Consider the following 18,653-nt stretch of genomic DNA (forward strand, 5'->3'; position numbering starts at 1 on the left):
ATTCCTTCTGGAGCATTCACATGCATCTTCGTGTGGTTGCTTTTACTGTTGTTTAGATATTATCAATACTTTAAAGGACTTATATAGTTTTGAAACTATTTATTAAGAATATCTAGAAAACAGTGAAAGCAAACCACATGAAGATTCACGTGAATGCTCTACAAGGAATTCCAAGTATATATTTTTTTTTCCAAATTTTGGAATATCATAGCAGTTTTTGGAAAGAGTTGCCCTGGTGTAAGCCAAAGGTTCAGTTGAGTCTTGACCCTCCAACTTCCCCGCCACCCTCCCAGATCGCACCAGGCGGTCATAATAAATGAACAACTAAATACAATATAATAATAAATGAACACCTAAATACAAAGATTTGTGTATTTACATGTCCATTCCCACTTGCCAAGAGGGCCCACCCAAACCCCAACCCCTCAGGTCGTTGTATGGCATGAGATAACACTAAAATACCCTTTATCTAAGAGCATATTACATATTATAATTCATTTTAATGGTGAAAGCATTTTTAAAAAAATACTACGTTTAATATGAAAGTTAACACTGTAAAAAGTTACCATGTTCTATACAGAACGTAACACTTTTAAAATACATACTAAGCAAGATCCATAGTCCATAGAGAACTTAACAACCTTATCGCCTCCGACAGCAGGTACCCAACTTTTCCACCACTCCCTACCCTCCGCCCACCCGTTTATGCTTATAATGCTAGTATTATACCCGTCCCCAAGGCTGAGCTGAACCTGTGGTCAACATCACAGAGCCACTTTCGAAAAACCGCTATGATATTCCAAAACCTGAAAGGAATGAATATGCTTAGAATTCCTTCTGGAGCATTGACGTGCATCTTCGTGTGGTTGCTTTTACTGTTGTTTAGATATTATCAATAGTTTAAAAGACTTACGTAGTTTTGAAACTATTTATTAAGAATATCTAGAAAACAGTGAAAGCAAACCACATGAAGATTCATGTGAATGCTCTACAAGGAATTCCAAGTATATTTATTTTTTTACCAAATTTTGGAATATCATAGCGGTTTTTAGTAAGGAGAGAAGACTTTGGAAAGAGTTGTCCTGGTGTAGGCCAAAGGTTCAGTTGAGTCTTGACCCTCCAACTTCCCCGCCTCTCTCCCAGATCGCACCAGGCGGTCATAATAAATGAACACCTACATGCAATGTAATAATAAATGAACACCTAAATACAAAGATTTGTGTATTTACATTTACATGTCCATTCCCACTTGCCAAGAGGGCCCACTCAACCCCCAACCCCTCAGGTCGTTGTATGGCATGAGATAACACTATAATAGCCTTTCTCTCAGAGCACATTACATATTATATCATAGGTGTTAAGTTACCGTTCGTTAATTTCGCTCGATTTTCATATGGTATAAGTCCCAAGGAAAATCCATTCAATCCTCATTTCATTACATGTTCACCCCAAAGGCAGAAGACCCGAACCCCTTTCCCCCTTCATTTCCCACCCAGCCCAACCAGGTTGCTATTTTGTGCGGTGTAATTCGTGCAGAGAGCATGATATTTACACCCCCAACACACTGCTCTCTGAAGTCTCTCACCCGATGATGACCGTTAATTCTTTTAAATGTATAATGTCAATTTGGATTTCTCTTTCTACACACACACACACACATGCAAATTTAAACTGTAGGTCCAGTGACAATTACCCTATCATGAGGGTAAAGTGGAATTAGATTAAAGTTTAAAGAATTGTCTCGAGCCTGTTATGTTTTTTTTTAGTAAAGGACAAAGCACTAAGTCTTAAAAATAATTTGGCATAGTAATATATCAAAAAACCTGGCAATTGGGACTGACAATCGCCCCTACAGCCCTCCCAGTGGATCTACACCTGGAGATATGCATAAATCTACTTACTTCTTACATTGGAAGAATATTCAAGTCCCGATTAGCACAACTGTGAGCAGGTAATTTAATCAAAAGTCCTACAGCTAGTGAATCTGGAACCATGGAAGGGAGCTTTCATCAGATCAAATTTTTGTTTCACTAATGTACGTAGATTGGCAATTATTTTACAAATGCCTACCTGTTAGGAAATTAACGTTCCCTGCTTCAGGAATGTGTTTGTCCTGAACTTCTGATCGGATACATATATATATACCTTCCATACGTTAAAAATTTGAACTTTCAGTTTTATAGTAAAAGGTCATGACACTGGTTTCCTAGAGATAAGCAGGCAATGTTGTAACATAACATTACAATTTTTAGTTTTTTTCTAGTTGAACAATATGCCCATTATTTCCTATTATTTATATTATAAAATCAACATTGCAGTTAGGTGATTTTTGTTTGCCAGACAACATGCAACAATTATTTGAGGTTTGTTGTTATTTCTATTACAGAGTTGTTTATTGGAATGCAGACTGGAGATTGTGCTGGTATCATCAACAACATTTAGAAAATGTATCTATTAGTTTGAAGAACTTCACGGAAATTCTCAATTCTGAACTTATTTCGAGAAGAAAGTTACTATTAGGTAAAGTGTGATATTCCTTATGGCAGCATTTTCTTTCTGATACTGAAGATCACGATTCTACTCTGCATAAACATGGAGTGTAATATCTGAATTGCGAAGTGTCAATCTTTTCAAGCATAGGAAACTATATACATGCTACAGAGAGTTTCAAAGACCCAAGCAACTCAAATTTACACCGATTTATAAAGCCTCATGCGTTGAGATGTTTCTAGTACTTTTGATTGCAAGTTCATTCCATATAGGAAATCTAAAAATTAATTAATAGCTCAAGGCGGAATTATTACTTTTCAAGAATGTCAATTTCAGCGGAGAATAGATTATCAGAGATATAAGTAGCAATTTTTATATTGGCTCCAAGTTAATCTGTGGTTTTCGACCAATAGAGGTAATGACAACACTTGATGGATTTAGAAATAGCAATTTTATGGGCAATGAGAAAAAGTGGTATTTTAGTGGCTTATACAAATAAGTTTGGTCGGAAACACTAGCAATCCACAAGTTTCTCAGGAGATCCAAGCAACATGTTCTCAAGTACTGATCATACAACCGAACGAGATATCAAAACATGATTGTTTTTTTATTATTATTATTATTTTGCGTTGCTTTTCTGGCACTTTGTGCTAATTGCGACGGTGGGAATGAGAGATGATGTGATTAAATTGATGAAGGGACACTCACAAAGAACATCCATCCCTGGATTCTAACCACTGGCCTCGCGCTCGCTCTGTGCTATCCACTCTGCCACGGAGGGCTGCTATAAAATACAAAAATGGTAATCAGGATCATTTTGAGGGGGGAGGGTGCATTTATCACTTAGGGTTTTCCCAAGTTCTTTACCGCTTTCATTTGAAAATTTTTATTTTCTCATCATCTCTCCCCCTTTACATACGCCACTGGATATTGCACTTCTGGAAAGATTCTTGGCTACTCTCTTTTAACTTTCCTACGCTCCATTCCAGCTGTATCGATATTGAGCGAGAATCTTGCTCGGCGGCATATCTAAGTAATGTTTCCATGTGAAACGAAATTTACAGTCAAATAAGAATTATTTATATGATTTTACATTGGGTTGGGACCATCCGACTCCCGTGGCAGGGTTGTTAGTACAGCAGTACGAAGCCAGGGGGTCCCGGGTTCGAATCCTGACCTTTGCATGGGTGTTCTTTTTACGATTTACTCCTATTATGACTCTATTGTCATTTCATTAAACTCTTTCTGGTGTACTAACGGGATATAATAGAGCATTACCGCATTACATGGTAAACGAACACGCCCCAGGTTGCTTAGTCCAGACTCTCAATACGTGAGCACGGAAACGGCCGTTTCGTTATCACCCCAACTCGTGAGTAATCGGCGAGTGAAATAAAATTAATAAATAGCATGCGTAACACAAGAAGATACATAGCAATGTGATTCCGGACGTCAGGTCTTGGACTGTGTATTAGAGTTTATTTTTTATGTTATTAGAATATAAATAGTATCCTGAGAGATATTTCATACCGAGGAGATAAACCACAAATGTCGCTTGAAAGCGAGCAGTCGGCAATCAATGCAGTCTTTCGAACCGTAGGGACAAAAGCTCTGACTGCACCGTTTCCTCAAGGAGATTTTACACCAAAGCGACACGCGACAAACGATACGAGGATTTCACAGCAAAGCGACACGTGTCATTCGGTCCAAGGCAACTTTCATACCGAAGCGACACATGTTGCTTGGAAATGAGCCAATCAAGAGCAACATTTCACATCGTTGCGGCATGACGGGAAGCACAGGCCAGCGTTCGGTTGGTGAAATCCTCAAGCGATAAGTGTCGCGTGCCGCTTGTCGCTTTGGTGCACAATCTAAAAAAAGCAAGACTCATTGCATCGCGTATGTGCGAACAACAAACCACGGCAACATGTTGCAAGCTATTGAGGAAAGGGCCCAGTTTGAGCGACGCAGAAGCGACACGTGTGGCTTATCGTGTCGCCTAGATCTGTTGTTGTAATGTGCGGTTTATCGTGTCACCTATCTGTTGTTCGCAAGCAACGCTTGCTAATAGACTGAAGGCACCATGTCGCTTGTCACTCGGTCTCAGCACCCTTCCTTTAAGGAGCTTTCCGACCGAAGTAACAAGTAGCACGCGAATACGCCATATGAGACGTGTCGTTTGCTGTTTGGACCCTCATGTGCAATGAATGCTATTTTACAGTCTGGAAGTGTGTGTCACTATTGTGACAGTGTGAACATCCCGTGTCGCTTGTCCCATTGGTTTGAAAGTTGCCTTACACTCATGTCGATGGCACTAAGAAAGATTTGTGGGGTTCTCCTTGTCGTTTCATGCTATCATCATCATCATCATCGCCGCGATTAGTTTAAAGCGGAAGAAAAGATACAGTGCTTCAGTGTGTATATATCTTTAAAAGAAATGATGATGATGATAATAATAATAATGAACCTAATTCATACACAAAAATTTAGTTGCCAAGAGCATTCCACGCGTATTTTTTCTCCCGTATTATTAACGAAAGTATGACTACAACAGGACGTGGTCGACTGTCTAGAATGTTTGTTAATATCTTCGCGACCACTGTACCAAATATCATAGCAATTATCACATTCATAGAAATGCTTCATGTAAAAGAATCAGACGTTGCAGCGAAAACTCCATTTACTTCCATTATAAGCAGTCGAACACCAAGCACCGGGGTCAACACCAGCGCCTCTAGCGGATCATTTTCGAGTGGAACCAGCCAGAGAGCGCAGATCCGTGCGCGTTTTCCACACTACGTTATTCAAGGCGCTGTACTTACGAGTTCTCGCTAACGACTGAGAATATAGTCTGTGATGCACTCAAAACAAGTTTGTCGTAGAGGCTACACCCAAAGAACCAATCAGATTGAGAATTAAAATCGAGAGTCGCGAAGAATCGATCGATCTTCCTAAAAATCGATTTTGGTTTGTTTACTTTTACTGTCTCATGAAGTTGCCCAAATGGCGAAATTAATCGTAAATGTAAATCTGCACGGAAAAATAAATAGGGAGTTTATTCGAATAGATAATTTTCATGTATGTGAGTGGCACTCCATGAGGATTTTTGGGAAGAAAAAATAAAACAAACCTATGCACTTCAGTGGCGTACGCAAGGGGGGGGGGGTTACGGGGTTTAAACCCCCCCCCTTCAGCTTGTGAAATATTATGAAAAATGCTGTGGAAAAAATAATTAAATGGCCAATTTTTCACAGTCAAAGATCTGGGTCAATAATATTACTATTACTACTACTACTACTACTACTAATAATAATAATTTGAATTATTATTTCCATGCAGCATGGAGAAAAGCACAGCATTCCAAACACACGCGTCTTTCAGAGTGATGCCTTGAAAATAAACACGAGTTTATGAGGTTAGGTTAGGGTAACTATGATTTAAAAGAGAAAAAAGTTGTTTTGTATCTCAGTTGCAACAATGTTCAATACACTGCCGTACGCAGGATTTTTTTTTCGGGAGGGGCTGGAATAGTAAATGTGGATAGCACATGGCTCCGTTTTGGAGGGCAGGATGCATAATAAAATATTTCGTATTTTTGGAGCTTTTCAGTCTATTAAAATTGTATTCAAAGACAAAAATGGTAATCGGGATTCACTTTAAAAGAGGTTTCGCATTTCACATTTTGATTTTTTAAAGTTCTTAACGGATATTTATTTGAAAATTCACCAATTCGCCTTCCCATTGTATTGTTTACAGCAGCACGTTTGAATGTCTCTCTTTAAAATGTGTCACCTTGTTGACTAGACAATTATTCAAACGACAATAAGCTTAACTATTGTAAAATGTTTTGTTGGTAAGAACAGGGAGACAATCCAGATGTGAATTATCGGGGACATTTATGCAGGAAAGAAGCCGGAAAACTTCCAACCAATTTCGTGAATCGAATCCGGATCTCCCGCGTGATTGTCACTTGTCAGACGCTCTACCGAGCAGATCACCGCAGCTCCTTGGATGAGTTCCATACTTTGATTATTTCAATTTATTTTAATATATTTTCTTGTATTTATGGATCTTCTTCACCCTTGAAATGTCTCACCTCGTTGACCAGACAATTATTTCGTAACAAAGAAACAAAAAAATGCTCCCAGAATTTGATAAAAATCGAATGACTAAAAAGTAATTTCGTTCTAATGTTTTCATAAATACTATATTTATGTAGATCTCTACTACTTAATAGTAGTAGTAGCGGTATTAGTAGTATTATTAGTATTAATTTAGCTAATTAATTAATTATAAGTATTATTAATTAATTGTGATTATTATTATTTAATTAAAGTATAATAAAATAATGGTAATGTGAATTTGGAAATTTTTTTTAGAAATAACACCCCCCTTGATGAAATCCTGCGTACGCTACTGATGCACTTACCAAATTCGCTAATAACGTCAAGACTTAATAAAAAGAAAGAAAAAAGTTGTACAATGTTATGAATGGCCAGCCCGATATTTTTTAAAGATATAATGGTAGTTTTCTTAACTTAACTGCATAGAAGGCAGGGAGAGGGAGGGTTGTTTCTTTCAAATTTATTATGAAAGGTGTTTCAGATATGTGGTAACTTCTCTGTCCAAGTTCCGATTGTCAAAATTAATGGTGCAAAGATATTTTTTACACTGCTCGATTTTTTGGTAAATGTCTGTTATATCGGAGACACATTTCTTCATTTTTACAGAAGAAACTACTTACGGAAATGAGTTTCTGTAGTATTTTGAAAGTTCGTGGAGGTATTTTCTCACCGTAGAATGCTGCACAACAAGAAATAAGTACTTTGATATAATAAACTTGCATTTTGTGCAAAGCGACAACATTATGCCATTGTTTCCATTATGTACCTGCAGATGGCGCGAGCGTCGAAAGTCACACGGTCTCGCCAGTGTTTCCAAACATGCCTTTTTTTACGAGAATTTTTTTTTTAACTATGCTTACCTAACCTTGCCGGAAATCGTTCGTGGGGCTTTCGTGAATGATTTTTGGGCGTTTCGTGAATTGTGTTTGGGGCTATCATGAATGGTTTTTGGGGCTATCCGTCAATAGTTTGTGATGACATAATGAACACGAAAGTAGGTATTTTTTCGGTTAAGAAGGTTGAAACACTACACACCCACTCCAAATCGACAAAACACAAGCACGATGCGCGATGATCCACAGCTGTGCGCGCCATATTGTATGTTCCGCAACGGAAGAAAGGTCCCAAAAGAATTACTCGTAATGTGAAAAATCGAAGTTATTTTCGTGTAAAAAGCATAATGGCACCTTCAACTATGTTCCGCAATACACAATTGGTAAGTACGTACAATTTAAAACTGAAAATATCCGATAGAAATGTGTCTCCGATATAACAGATATTTACCTTTTTGGTATCTGTATTAACACATGCTTCATAGTTTTAATGATTTCTTGCTGCACCTCGTGTGAAGAACGATTTTCCCCTTTCATACATACCTACATGATTGTTTGGGAGTGTTTGTGTGTGTGTATACTATATATATATATATAGCAACATATTGTATCTTCAGTTTTTCTTGGTAAATAATATTTTATAAATTTTAAGGGCAAAAATGCATACATATTCCTAAAATGAATGTTTTGCTTGTCTTTGATACAAATAGCTGATTGGTGTCTTACGTTGTTAGGTTAAGCAGGTTAGATTTAAGGCTCTTAGAATTAATAAAACATCCCTAAATACTTTCGTTGAAAAGTTGGGTCAGTCAGGTTTAGGGTTCTTAGTATTATAACAATCTCTCTAAGTGAACAAAACATCTAGTCTCAAGCATAAAACTCCCTTCGAACCTTGATGAAAATCTGCTAAAATTCAGTGTCTTACATAACCGGAAACCAAGAATGGCTATTTGCTGCAAATCACAGGTGCTCGTGTAAGCTCTTTTAAAAATCGAAGTATTTTTCTATTTACTTATTATTTAAGTTCTAATTTTATAGTATATAACACTTGATCATGTAAAATCTTTCAAGAGCCTCCCCGATGTTGCCTTATCATCAAGGAATCCCAAGGTCAGTAAACATTACTCAGTAGTTTGGAACTAACTTTAAACTATAGGTCCTCCGAAAGCCTACGTGAGTGTAAAGTACTTTGTCCGTCAACTAGTTCTATTTTACCTCGTGATATCATTTGATATTCTCAGCCAATATATGATATAATTCACATGAACTGTACTAACCAATTGAATTACATATAAATTAATGTTTTCACATTAACTATAACTATAACGTTTTGCAACTACACTCAGAATGGTAATTTCATCGCACCTACTTGTACCATGCTTTTGACTGCAACAAATTACCCACCATTACTAGTGTTGCCCACGGGACGAGACGGGACAGGCTTTTAAAAATTCGAGACGAGACGGGATTGATCATGTGTCCCTTTGACAAACGAATATTTTCGAGACGAGACAGCATTTCCACGAGACGAGACAGGCTAAAGTCTCGTCTCGTGGGCAACACTAACCACCACCCACGACCACCAGCAATAAAGAAACATAAATTAATAATACTTATTTGACTGTCTTGGTAGCTTTTATATGGAATGAAGGCTTAACATACTTTGAAGAGAAAATTTCTCATTTGTGAATTATAATTATAATTGGTATTTAAGATCTTCTTCTGTGACAATTTGCTTGTTAGTTGTGATTTCACAGAACAGGTGAACACTCATTTTTTACACTGCTCCTTGCGGATCCCGAAAAATCGGGACCAGGATTGGGGAAAAAAAATTCCCGTCCCGATCCCGACCTTTCGGGATCCCGAGCAGTTGGAAAATACCGAATGGTCATTTTAAAAAGTCGTTAATTATCGACTTTTTTCTGCATTGTAAATGTCTGGAACTTATCGGAAATTGTTGGTTTTTGTATCAGAAATGCAAAAACAATCACTTAAGATGAAAATTACCTGTAGAATTTGAGATTTCCAGAACTTCGGGAAATTTCGAACATTTCCCGTCCCGAAAATTTCCCGACTTTCTCGGGAAATTGCAAAATTTTCCCGTCCCGAATGTCGGAATTTAAAAAATTCCCGTCCCGAATCAGAAAATTCTGTCCCGCACACCCCTACATCTTATCCTAAATTATATCATCAATCTATTCTTAATTGGTGAGCCCAACTTGAAGAGTTCAGTATGGGGCTTATGGCAACAGCGTTGCCGCATGGTGCGCAGTACAAGAAAGCTCCAGCGCGCATCGAGCGTCTGCTGTAGTACACGCCGCAACAAAAGTTAGTGGTCAACGGGGCTGTTCACTGTCAAACTTTTCCACTATAGGCGCTAGCCCTGTTGTGTCCCTAAATAATTACGTTCGTCATCTGGTTGCCCTAAGCTTTACATTGGAGCGCGATAGGATGGCTATTCAAACGTTATTTTCAACGAAGGTAAGAATTGCTCGTGTAAATCGATAACAAAAATTGTTTAGCAAACCTTTAGGATTATGTAGCAAGTCATAAGTTTCTGAAAATTACGTTCTCCTGAACCTAAGAATTAATATATTAAAGCGCAACGACAAGGTAGTTCAGACGGGCTAAATATAGTATATTTATGCACAAAGAGCACTAAACTTGACGTTATTTTGGTCATCCCTAGCTGCCATGGGTCTATAATAAAAAATAAAAAAATAGATTTTTACACTACGCTTTTATGTTTCCTCTTGTTGCGACTTGCGAGTATGTGCAATTCAACGGCGGGAGTAGGAATCGGGGAAACTACCCAAATTACAAAGAGAAAATGTATTAATTGGAAGCGCATAATATTTATTATTATACACTATGCCCTATCCATAACTTAATATTAACATAGCTATGTTTTCTTTGTATTAAGCAGACATTTCCCCCTCGTATTTTCGTCCTTTTAAAATTTTAATTACTGTAAATATTAAGAAAGTCCTAGAGGTTGCGAGATATGAAACAGAATGTAACATATTTTTTGTAATAACTATTCTTCTCGATAAGTGTGTATGTCTAAAATAGAGAATCATATTTACTAGCCATGAGGAAAAGTATGATATCACGTAAAAAAATGAGTCGGGTATTAATAACAACTAGCTATAAAAAAGTGCAGTCGCGTGGAATTATTATGTATTATTCTTTACCAGATTCACAAGAATAAAGCACATAAATTGTGAAAATTCAAAGTGACGTAAACAAGTGCTGTGCAAATTTTAAGGCTTTTTTTAGTTATGATATTTTTTCTGTTATTGACGATCGTCTTATTAAAATTCTTAGTTTCAGAACACTGATGTTCCAACATAATTTCCGATGTTAAGATGAAATTAAACTTGCAATTTAATGTAATAGCAGCACGTTCAGCATCAAATTCCCCATATATTTAAATCAAAAGCGTGGGGTCACAACAGGGGTGCTGGCACCTACAATAGTTTGCTTTGACCAGGAACATACAAGAATGCATGACTTGGTGGGAAGCTATTCATTCTTGCAGCTGTTGGTCCAGAATAATGACGGTCCGTGGAGGAAGATTTGAAAATAATTGTTTCCGAATATACTTTTCATATGTCTTGCTCTCTACTTTATCACAGTGTTTTTCTCTCCTTTATGCACAGAAAGGCAAATTGGGACTGGACCTACAGTTTAAAGTGGGATCCGAACCACTGTGTGTCTCCAACGGGTATGAAACCCGGGAACCCTTGATTACGAGGCGACGACGTTACCACTGCGCCATCGGGGAGGCCTCTTTCACATTTTTCGGTGCACTCTCTCATTTGAAACGGAACAACGTTCATTATAATACCGGCATACACCAAAGCACCCCGGTCGTCGCATTTTAATTAAGGGATTAGGGTTCCATACCCGGTGGAGGCATATAAAGGTTCGTATCTCACATAAAACCGTAAGTCCGTCCAGTCCCAATTAACATATCTGTGCAGAAAAGTGAATTTAAAACTGAATTAATCAATTACTAGAGGTGTGAAATAGATGAAGTTCTGTTGTATTTGTGTGAACAATGATAACAGAAAGAAAGAGATAGACATTGGAAATATTCAATCTAAAATGCTCTCGCTTTGTGTCCATCAGTTAACGTTATTGCCTTGCAAGCAACAAGTCCCGGATTAAATTTACTTAGGTATCTCATAAATCTATTCCCTATTTATGCATTTGCGTCAAACTTTACTATCTGGAAAAGAACTGCTCGATCATTTTATGTTCTTTTAATATAATGATATCTAACTTTTTATAATAGTTAGTCATCCTTTGGGAAGAGCAAGTGAACCGGGGGTATTCCCGCTAGATCCGCCAATGCATACAATATGCCTGTTTTCAGAGAAAAATTCCCCAAAACGAGAAAGCGCACACACGAATAATAAATTTCTTGACCTGGCCCCAAGACGGAAGCCTATTCACGAACTTTTGCCTGGCCATTCCCCACCCCCTTCCCTCTTCCCAACACGTGTTTGCAACGAGTGGCAACAGGCGGACGGCTGTTATTTTTGACTCCCCAAATCGCGCTTAACATAAGAAAGGAAAGCGCATTTTTTGAATGTTCTGAATTGTAATAGAAGTTATAGACCATCAAAACCTTACATTTACTCTCCTTTTCGCATATTTATTATTTTCTCTTCGCATGTTAACGACTTTTGTTTCTGACAGAATGGGGGTGGTGATCTCAAAAGTAAAAGCCCATATAACAGCCCATACTGAACTCTTAACTTGGGCTCCTCTATAATTATACAACAAGTTCCATTTGCTTGCAAAAGGAACATCGATACCACGACTGAAAATCAAACTCGTGGAACAATGGAACGAATGGTGCAAGTACAAGGATCAATTTAAGTTTGTGGGTAATATATATAGATGGATTGCAGAATTAAAATCCAAGGACAAGGACCCTTGATTCAATTCATACACACTCCCACGGCAAGTCATAGTTTTTATTAATATATTAAAGAACAGGTCATGTGCGTACCAGCGATGCCAACCCTAGCATAATGGTGCTAAACCTAGCATAATGTAACCATCTTTGGCACCTAGCACCCTGTGTTTGGCATAACAGCCAAATCTAGCATAATCTTAGTCTGTGGCATAATCTGCAACCGTCGGTAGATATTGACCTCAAAGGAAAGTGCTCTGAAGAAATAAAAATAAAAGTAACTGCACATCTCTATTTCAGGAAGTGGACATATTTCCAACAAAAGAGAGTAAACCCGCCCAGGGATCCCGTCCCTCACCAACGCCTTGCATCTCTTCCGCGTCTTCCTGCCATAAAATCGAGGAGGAGGGTTTTGGCGGCTCACCCTCAAAATTTTGTCCTTTCTCAGCACCGACACAAGGGGTGCCATTTGCGGTGCCTGTATTTTTGCGAAGAATGTGTAGTAGAAAGTTGGATTGACAAGTAAAGCTCATGTGGCGCCCTCCTTTGTCGGCAAATTTTGACCATCTTTGTCTTCAGCTTGTATTCCGTTCGGTTCGGTCGGCATCTTACCATTTCGGAAGCCGTCTCCCGCGGCGAAAAAATCGTTGTTCGTGTGTATGATTTTAATTCTTCGTGCGTGCGTCTTTCAGTGTGTTTTTGAGCGTGTGTTTGAGTGTTTTTTCCTGCTTTTTTTTTGTAAAATATATTTGGAACAATTTTGAAAAATGCGTACTAATAGCAAAAGAAGTAACTGTGAAACTCCCGAAAAGAAGAAAGAGACCGTGCAGATTTAAACCAGTAATGGGAGTCGTATGCTCAGAAATATAGAAAGGAGTGGAAAAGAGGCGGTTTTTATTTGTTCGTTTGGCGAATGCCTTTTCTCCTTTCCTTTCTTTCTTTTTTTTTCTTTTTTTTTTTGAAATAATATTAGTTTACATAGAAATGCATTGTATGAGCATTTGTTGGAGGTGGAAATTGATTAATACGTTCTTCCATATAACGCAAAAAATGCAGTAGTATATGAAAGATATTTGTGAATTATACCATAGATTTACACCGCCCCCTCCCCCCCACCGGCAGTAATTGAAAGGTAACGATACTTATACTGTGTCATGTCATCTTCCCTCTCCCCATCTGCTAGAAAAAATATGTGAAGAATTTTTACAAATTGACTGAGCCACATGCCCTAGTTCGACCCTTGGCAAGATATGGACATGTAATTATGTTTTTATTCCATTCCATAGTCCATAGACCATTTCATCAGTTCTTCATCCACCCTCATTTTCTCTCCCAGAGAGACCCTAAGGCAAAAAAGCGACTTAAAATAAATAGATCTTAGGGTGGGATACAATATAACATCTGAAAATAGTAATAAAATATATTGTTAATAATAATAAAATAATAATAATTATTAATAATACTGCCCTAGCACCATTGGGTGGCGTTCTAGCATAATTTCACAGTTCGACCAGCACTTTTCGTAGCTGAGGGGTTGGCAACGCTGGTGCGTACACCAGGGGTGTGCGAGACATAGTGTTGCTCACGGGACGAGACATGTCCCGTCTCGTCTAGTCTCGTGTCTCGTCTCGAAAACGAGACGGTACAGACTCTTTGAAATTCGTGACGGGACGAGACGGAATGTCTGTCTCGTCTCGTTTTCGAGACGGGACACGAGACGGGACGGCTCGTGAAAAGTCTCGTCTCGTCTCGAAAGTCTCGAAAAAATAAAAGCAAAGAATTTAATCAGTTGTCAATGCTTGTTAACTTGGAATAATTTTTGTCATTAGAAACGTCGACAAGCGTGTATTACGTCAAAAGAAGGCTATCCTAGAAAGAGTAATGAATGAATAGCTAGACTTATTTTCGGTACTCTTCAAAACACAGCGTTATTCCCCATTTGTCAATTTATTCCAAGTTAATAATTTTATGTTATGATAATACTCCAGATTTTAATTTAAATTTCGTTTATTAAATGGCGAGGTTCAGCCTGCGGCTGTTCTACCACCTAAATACTATGATACTAATACAATGCTGAATAGCTTATTCAGATATCTATTTTGTGACTTGATAAGTTCCTCGAATGATCAGTTTACGAAAATATTGCAAACTGTAGGAGTCAAGTTTAGTCAGTATCTTGGCGGGTTGTGTTTGTATGTTGAGTGTCAGCCCTAGTTGGGCTCTGACTCATTATTTTCATTGCACTGACGACATGGCAGAATTGTCTGTTATTTTAGTCCTCCCCGAAACTGTCGTTGTTTGGAGGAAGAAAATTGCGAGCTTATATAATATCTTGCTTCGGATCAGATGAGCATTGTCATTCTGCAATATACACAAAAGAGCCAGCAAGGACAACAAAGCATTTCTTGGTGATTCTTAACTAAGCTAAAAACATGTAAATTGCCTTCCTTATTTATTCTTTTTAAAAAAAACTGACAGTGGTGTAGGCAATATAATGTAGGATTATATTTTTGTATGGCTTTAATGAAATCTAGATCTTTTCTGCAGTGATGGCGGCAGCCTGATATAAGTAGGGGGGCTACAGATTTCAGTTTCAAATTCTGGGTGGGCTAACTAACATGGGCGTAACTGAGGTCTAACCAGTGATGTGCGTCTACGCGTAAACAACGATAGTCTACATTCTACACGTAGACTATTTTATACACGTAGATTACGTAATCTATGTAAACAACATGGCGAAAGGTGATAACTTAACAAAGGGCGCCGTGGAATTAAAAGAAAATTATATTGCGTATCAGTTGCTGATGTGTGAAGAAAACTTTCCATACTCTTTCTTCCAAATTCGAACAATTTCTCACCTAGGAAGAAACCTAATATAGGAAATATTCTAGTGTTTTATGGGGAAAAGACCACTCTTGCCTCACGACTGCCATCTGTTGTTGCTTTTTGCATACTATTTATCTTCTTCCATAGTTGATAGAAGAGAAGAGAAATTTTGTTGTAAATAGGATTCTTTTAATTTCGTTAGGAACCAGTACAGTTGAAAATGTCACTTTCCTTTCATGAAAGCCTTGACAATTAATTTTAATGCACTTTAGATTGTCTACGTAGTCTATGTAAACTACAACTCAATGTAATCTACGCGTAGATTACGTGTAGACAACGCATGTAGACGTAAACTTATAGTCTACATGCGTTGTCTACGCGTAATCTACACGAAGATTACATTGGCTTATAGTTTACATAGTCTACTGTAGACAATGCAAACAACAGGGAAGAAATAAATCCCAGTGGCCTTTCAAAGAGAAAGTATTGTTTTCTTCAAATATGTCGATAGTCTGGGCCTATAACCAACTTAAGGCCATCCGACGTAATCAAAGTTATCGAATTTTCACTAACGAGGGGAAAAGCGACTACCGGAAGAAAAACAAATGACAGCCATAGTGAAAACTGACATTATTTTTTACACTGACAAAAGGCAAGGCTAAAAATATTTTTTTGTCTTGTTACTTCATAGGAAAGTGCATGTGACTCTAAAGCAGATTTTTCCACGTGTGAAATGGTAGAAATAGAAGTAAAACAAATCTTGTCATTCTACGGACATCGCATTTTTTTTTTCGCGACAAGTTCATTTTGCAGTTCAATTAGTACTTATTAGTGAATTGGTTGAACGTAAATAAATACTAAAACACTTATTTCTGGACAGTGGAATACTCGACGCTCTCTATGTCCACCTGTTGATGCTGGTTGCTGCTTCTTGAACGATGTGCGTGCCTTGCACGGAGAACGCCGAGCGCCATGTTGTCTACGTGCATTACGTAGATTACATAGTTTAAATAGTCTACATTGTCTACACGTAGAATGTAGACAATCGTTGTTTACGCGTAGACGCACATCACTGGGTCTAACTTGAGGGGGGTGTAGAATAGAAAAGTTTTCCATCCCATAGAAATAATGCCCAGAACAACTGGGTAAATAACTGTTACAGTTGAGAAATCATAAAAATCACTCCTTATTTCTTGTTCCTCAGGTTCCAGGAGGTTAACAAAAATACCTCGGTAAATTTTAACATTGAAAATTTTGGGACGCAAATGCTTCCCCTTTGACCTCGCTAAGTTATGCCTATGTTGACTAATACCAGATAAAAGATGTTTTACCAATGACATATTTTACAACCAGACCCAAAGATAAATCGCTATCTGAGATACATTCTGTTCCATCATATTCAAAAGAACTCTTACGCACAATCTAAAAGGCCAAATAATGTAATATACCATACATATATTTTCTTTATTTTCTCAAGGCATTACCTATTTAGCGGAATAATGCCACAGACTTACTATTCATATTAACATAAAAATACACTATAAAAACTACTCACTCTGAACTCTGGATATAGTACAGACTATTTCTGTGAAAAGAATGCAGCTACTTTTTTTGCTGAAATGAAAAATCAACCACATCAATAAACTACAATAAGATACGTCTTTTTAGGTGGGAGGCAGCTGCAAAATTATCCACAAAGTTTTTGCAAACTTTTTCTCATTGGAGAGAATTAGATAGATCACTTAAAATTTCGGTAAATGTCTGTTATATCGGAGACACTTTTCTTCAAATTTACAGGAGAAACTACTTACGGAAATGAGTTTCTGTTGCATTTATCAAACTTCGTGGAGGTATTTTGTCACTATGGAATGCTGCACAACAGAAAATAAGCACTTTTGATGTAATAAAGTAGCCTTTTGTGCGAAGCGACAACATTATGCCGTTGTTTCCATTATGAACCTGCAGATGGCGCGAGTGTCGAAAGTCACGCAGTCTCGCGAGAGGAAGAAGTGTTTCCAAACGTGCCTTTTTTTTTTACCAGAATTTTTATTTTTATTTTTTTAACTATGCTTACCTAACCTAACCTAACCTTGCCGGAAATGGTTCGTGGGGCTAACGTGAATGGTTTTTGGGGCTATCCGTCAATGGTTTGTGATGACATAATGAACACGAAAGTAGGTATTTTTCGGTTACGAAGGTTGCAACACTGCATGCCCACTCCAAATCGACAAAACACAAGCACGACGCGTGATGATCCACAGCTGTGCGCTTAATATTCTGTTCCGCAACGGAAGAAAGGACCCAAAAGAATTACTCGTAATGTGAAAAATCGAAGTTATTTTCGTGTAAAAAGCATAATGGTACCTTGAAATAGGTTCCGCAATACACAATTGGTAAGTACGAACCATTTGAAACTGAAAATATGCGTTAGAAATGTGTCTCCGATATAAAAGACATTTACCAAAATTCCGTTATCAAGCCGATTATGAAGGTAACAATTGATTTGCCGCAAACTTGAAAATTTTCTTTCACATCCAGCTATTGATGGAGTATGGACATTACAATAGCACAAAGCTTCTAACAACCACCTCACTGTCGCTGAATACATCCACCTAACCATGTAGGCAGCAGAGTATCATGTTATTTTAGTAGTCAGTTGGCGACTTGTGATGGACCAGTTACTTCGTATCAAATGATCAGCGTTCATTGTTGATCCAGTCAGATCTACCGGATCCCCCCTCCCCAATCCACCTATGCGATTTTGGAACACACCGTAATAAAGTAATCCTGTAATATTACTAACGTAGGAGATGCACTTGAACATGGTAATGGTCCTGCCCCAATGGAAGTTTTATAATTGAAACTATTGTAAGATCACCTCTAGTCCTTCTTCAAAAATATGGTGGGAGGCTACAAGAGAGGCTGAGAGCCGATTTGAGGGTGGAGGGACTTCAGCCCCCTTCAAGCACCGTCCCTGCTTTTCTGAAATCTAAATGCTGCTTATACAGTCATATAGTTAAAATGCCTGCATTCAGGTCATAATAATTGTAATTATATTTAATTTAAATAGTATTAATTAAAATATTCATTTTTTTTTACATAAATAGGCAAAAAGCCGGTATGAGGATAGTGCAGCACGTATTCATTATCCAGCTTACATATAGTCAAGCTCGGTAAAATTTGTAAAAAACCGACGTGCAAGGATGTATTTAGGGAGGTCCAGGGAGTCCGGACCCCCCCGAAAGACTTATTAAGTACTAAAATTAAAAATATATTCGTTTAGCCTTCGTTGTATAATTTCCTTTGGACTTATTGGAACACGAGGATTATATTGGGATCATTCAGCTTTCAAGGACAGGAAGGACATATTTAGGGGGTCCGGACCCCACCCCCCCTAGCCGAAAGACTTATTAAATACAAGAATTATATAATGTAAATATACTCGTTTAACAT

At 37.9% G+C, this 18,653-nt stretch overlaps 1 protein-coding gene across 6 annotated transcripts in view; it reads right to left on the minus strand.

Moving 5' to 3' along the window:
* Zpr1 (zinc finger protein Zpr1) overlaps positions 1-18,653 on the minus strand; it is a 188,947-nt gene that overhangs the window by 34,272 nt on the left and 136,022 nt on the right. The window contains exon 1 of one of the 6 annotated variants that reach the window (XM_083118802.1): positions 8,852-8,979. The exons of 1 other annotated variant lie outside the window; for it this stretch is intronic. In XM_083118802.1, coding sequence (XP_082974928.1) covers positions 8,852-8,965 — 114 coding nt within the window. In that variant the 5' untranslated portion in view covers positions 8,966-8,979. Of the gene's footprint in view, positions 1-8,724; positions 8,980-18,653 lie in introns of those variants that run through there. 4 more of the 6 variants (XM_083118794.1, XM_083118798.1, XM_083118796.1 and 1 more) reach the window with 4 other exon arrangements.

This window comes from Lepisma saccharinum, chromosome 3 (assembly GCF_977018435.1).
Source record: "Lepisma saccharinum chromosome 3, izLepSacc3.1, whole genome shotgun sequence".
NCBI classification, from domain to species: Eukaryota; Metazoa; Arthropoda; class Insecta; order Zygentoma; family Lepismatidae; genus Lepisma; species Lepisma saccharinum.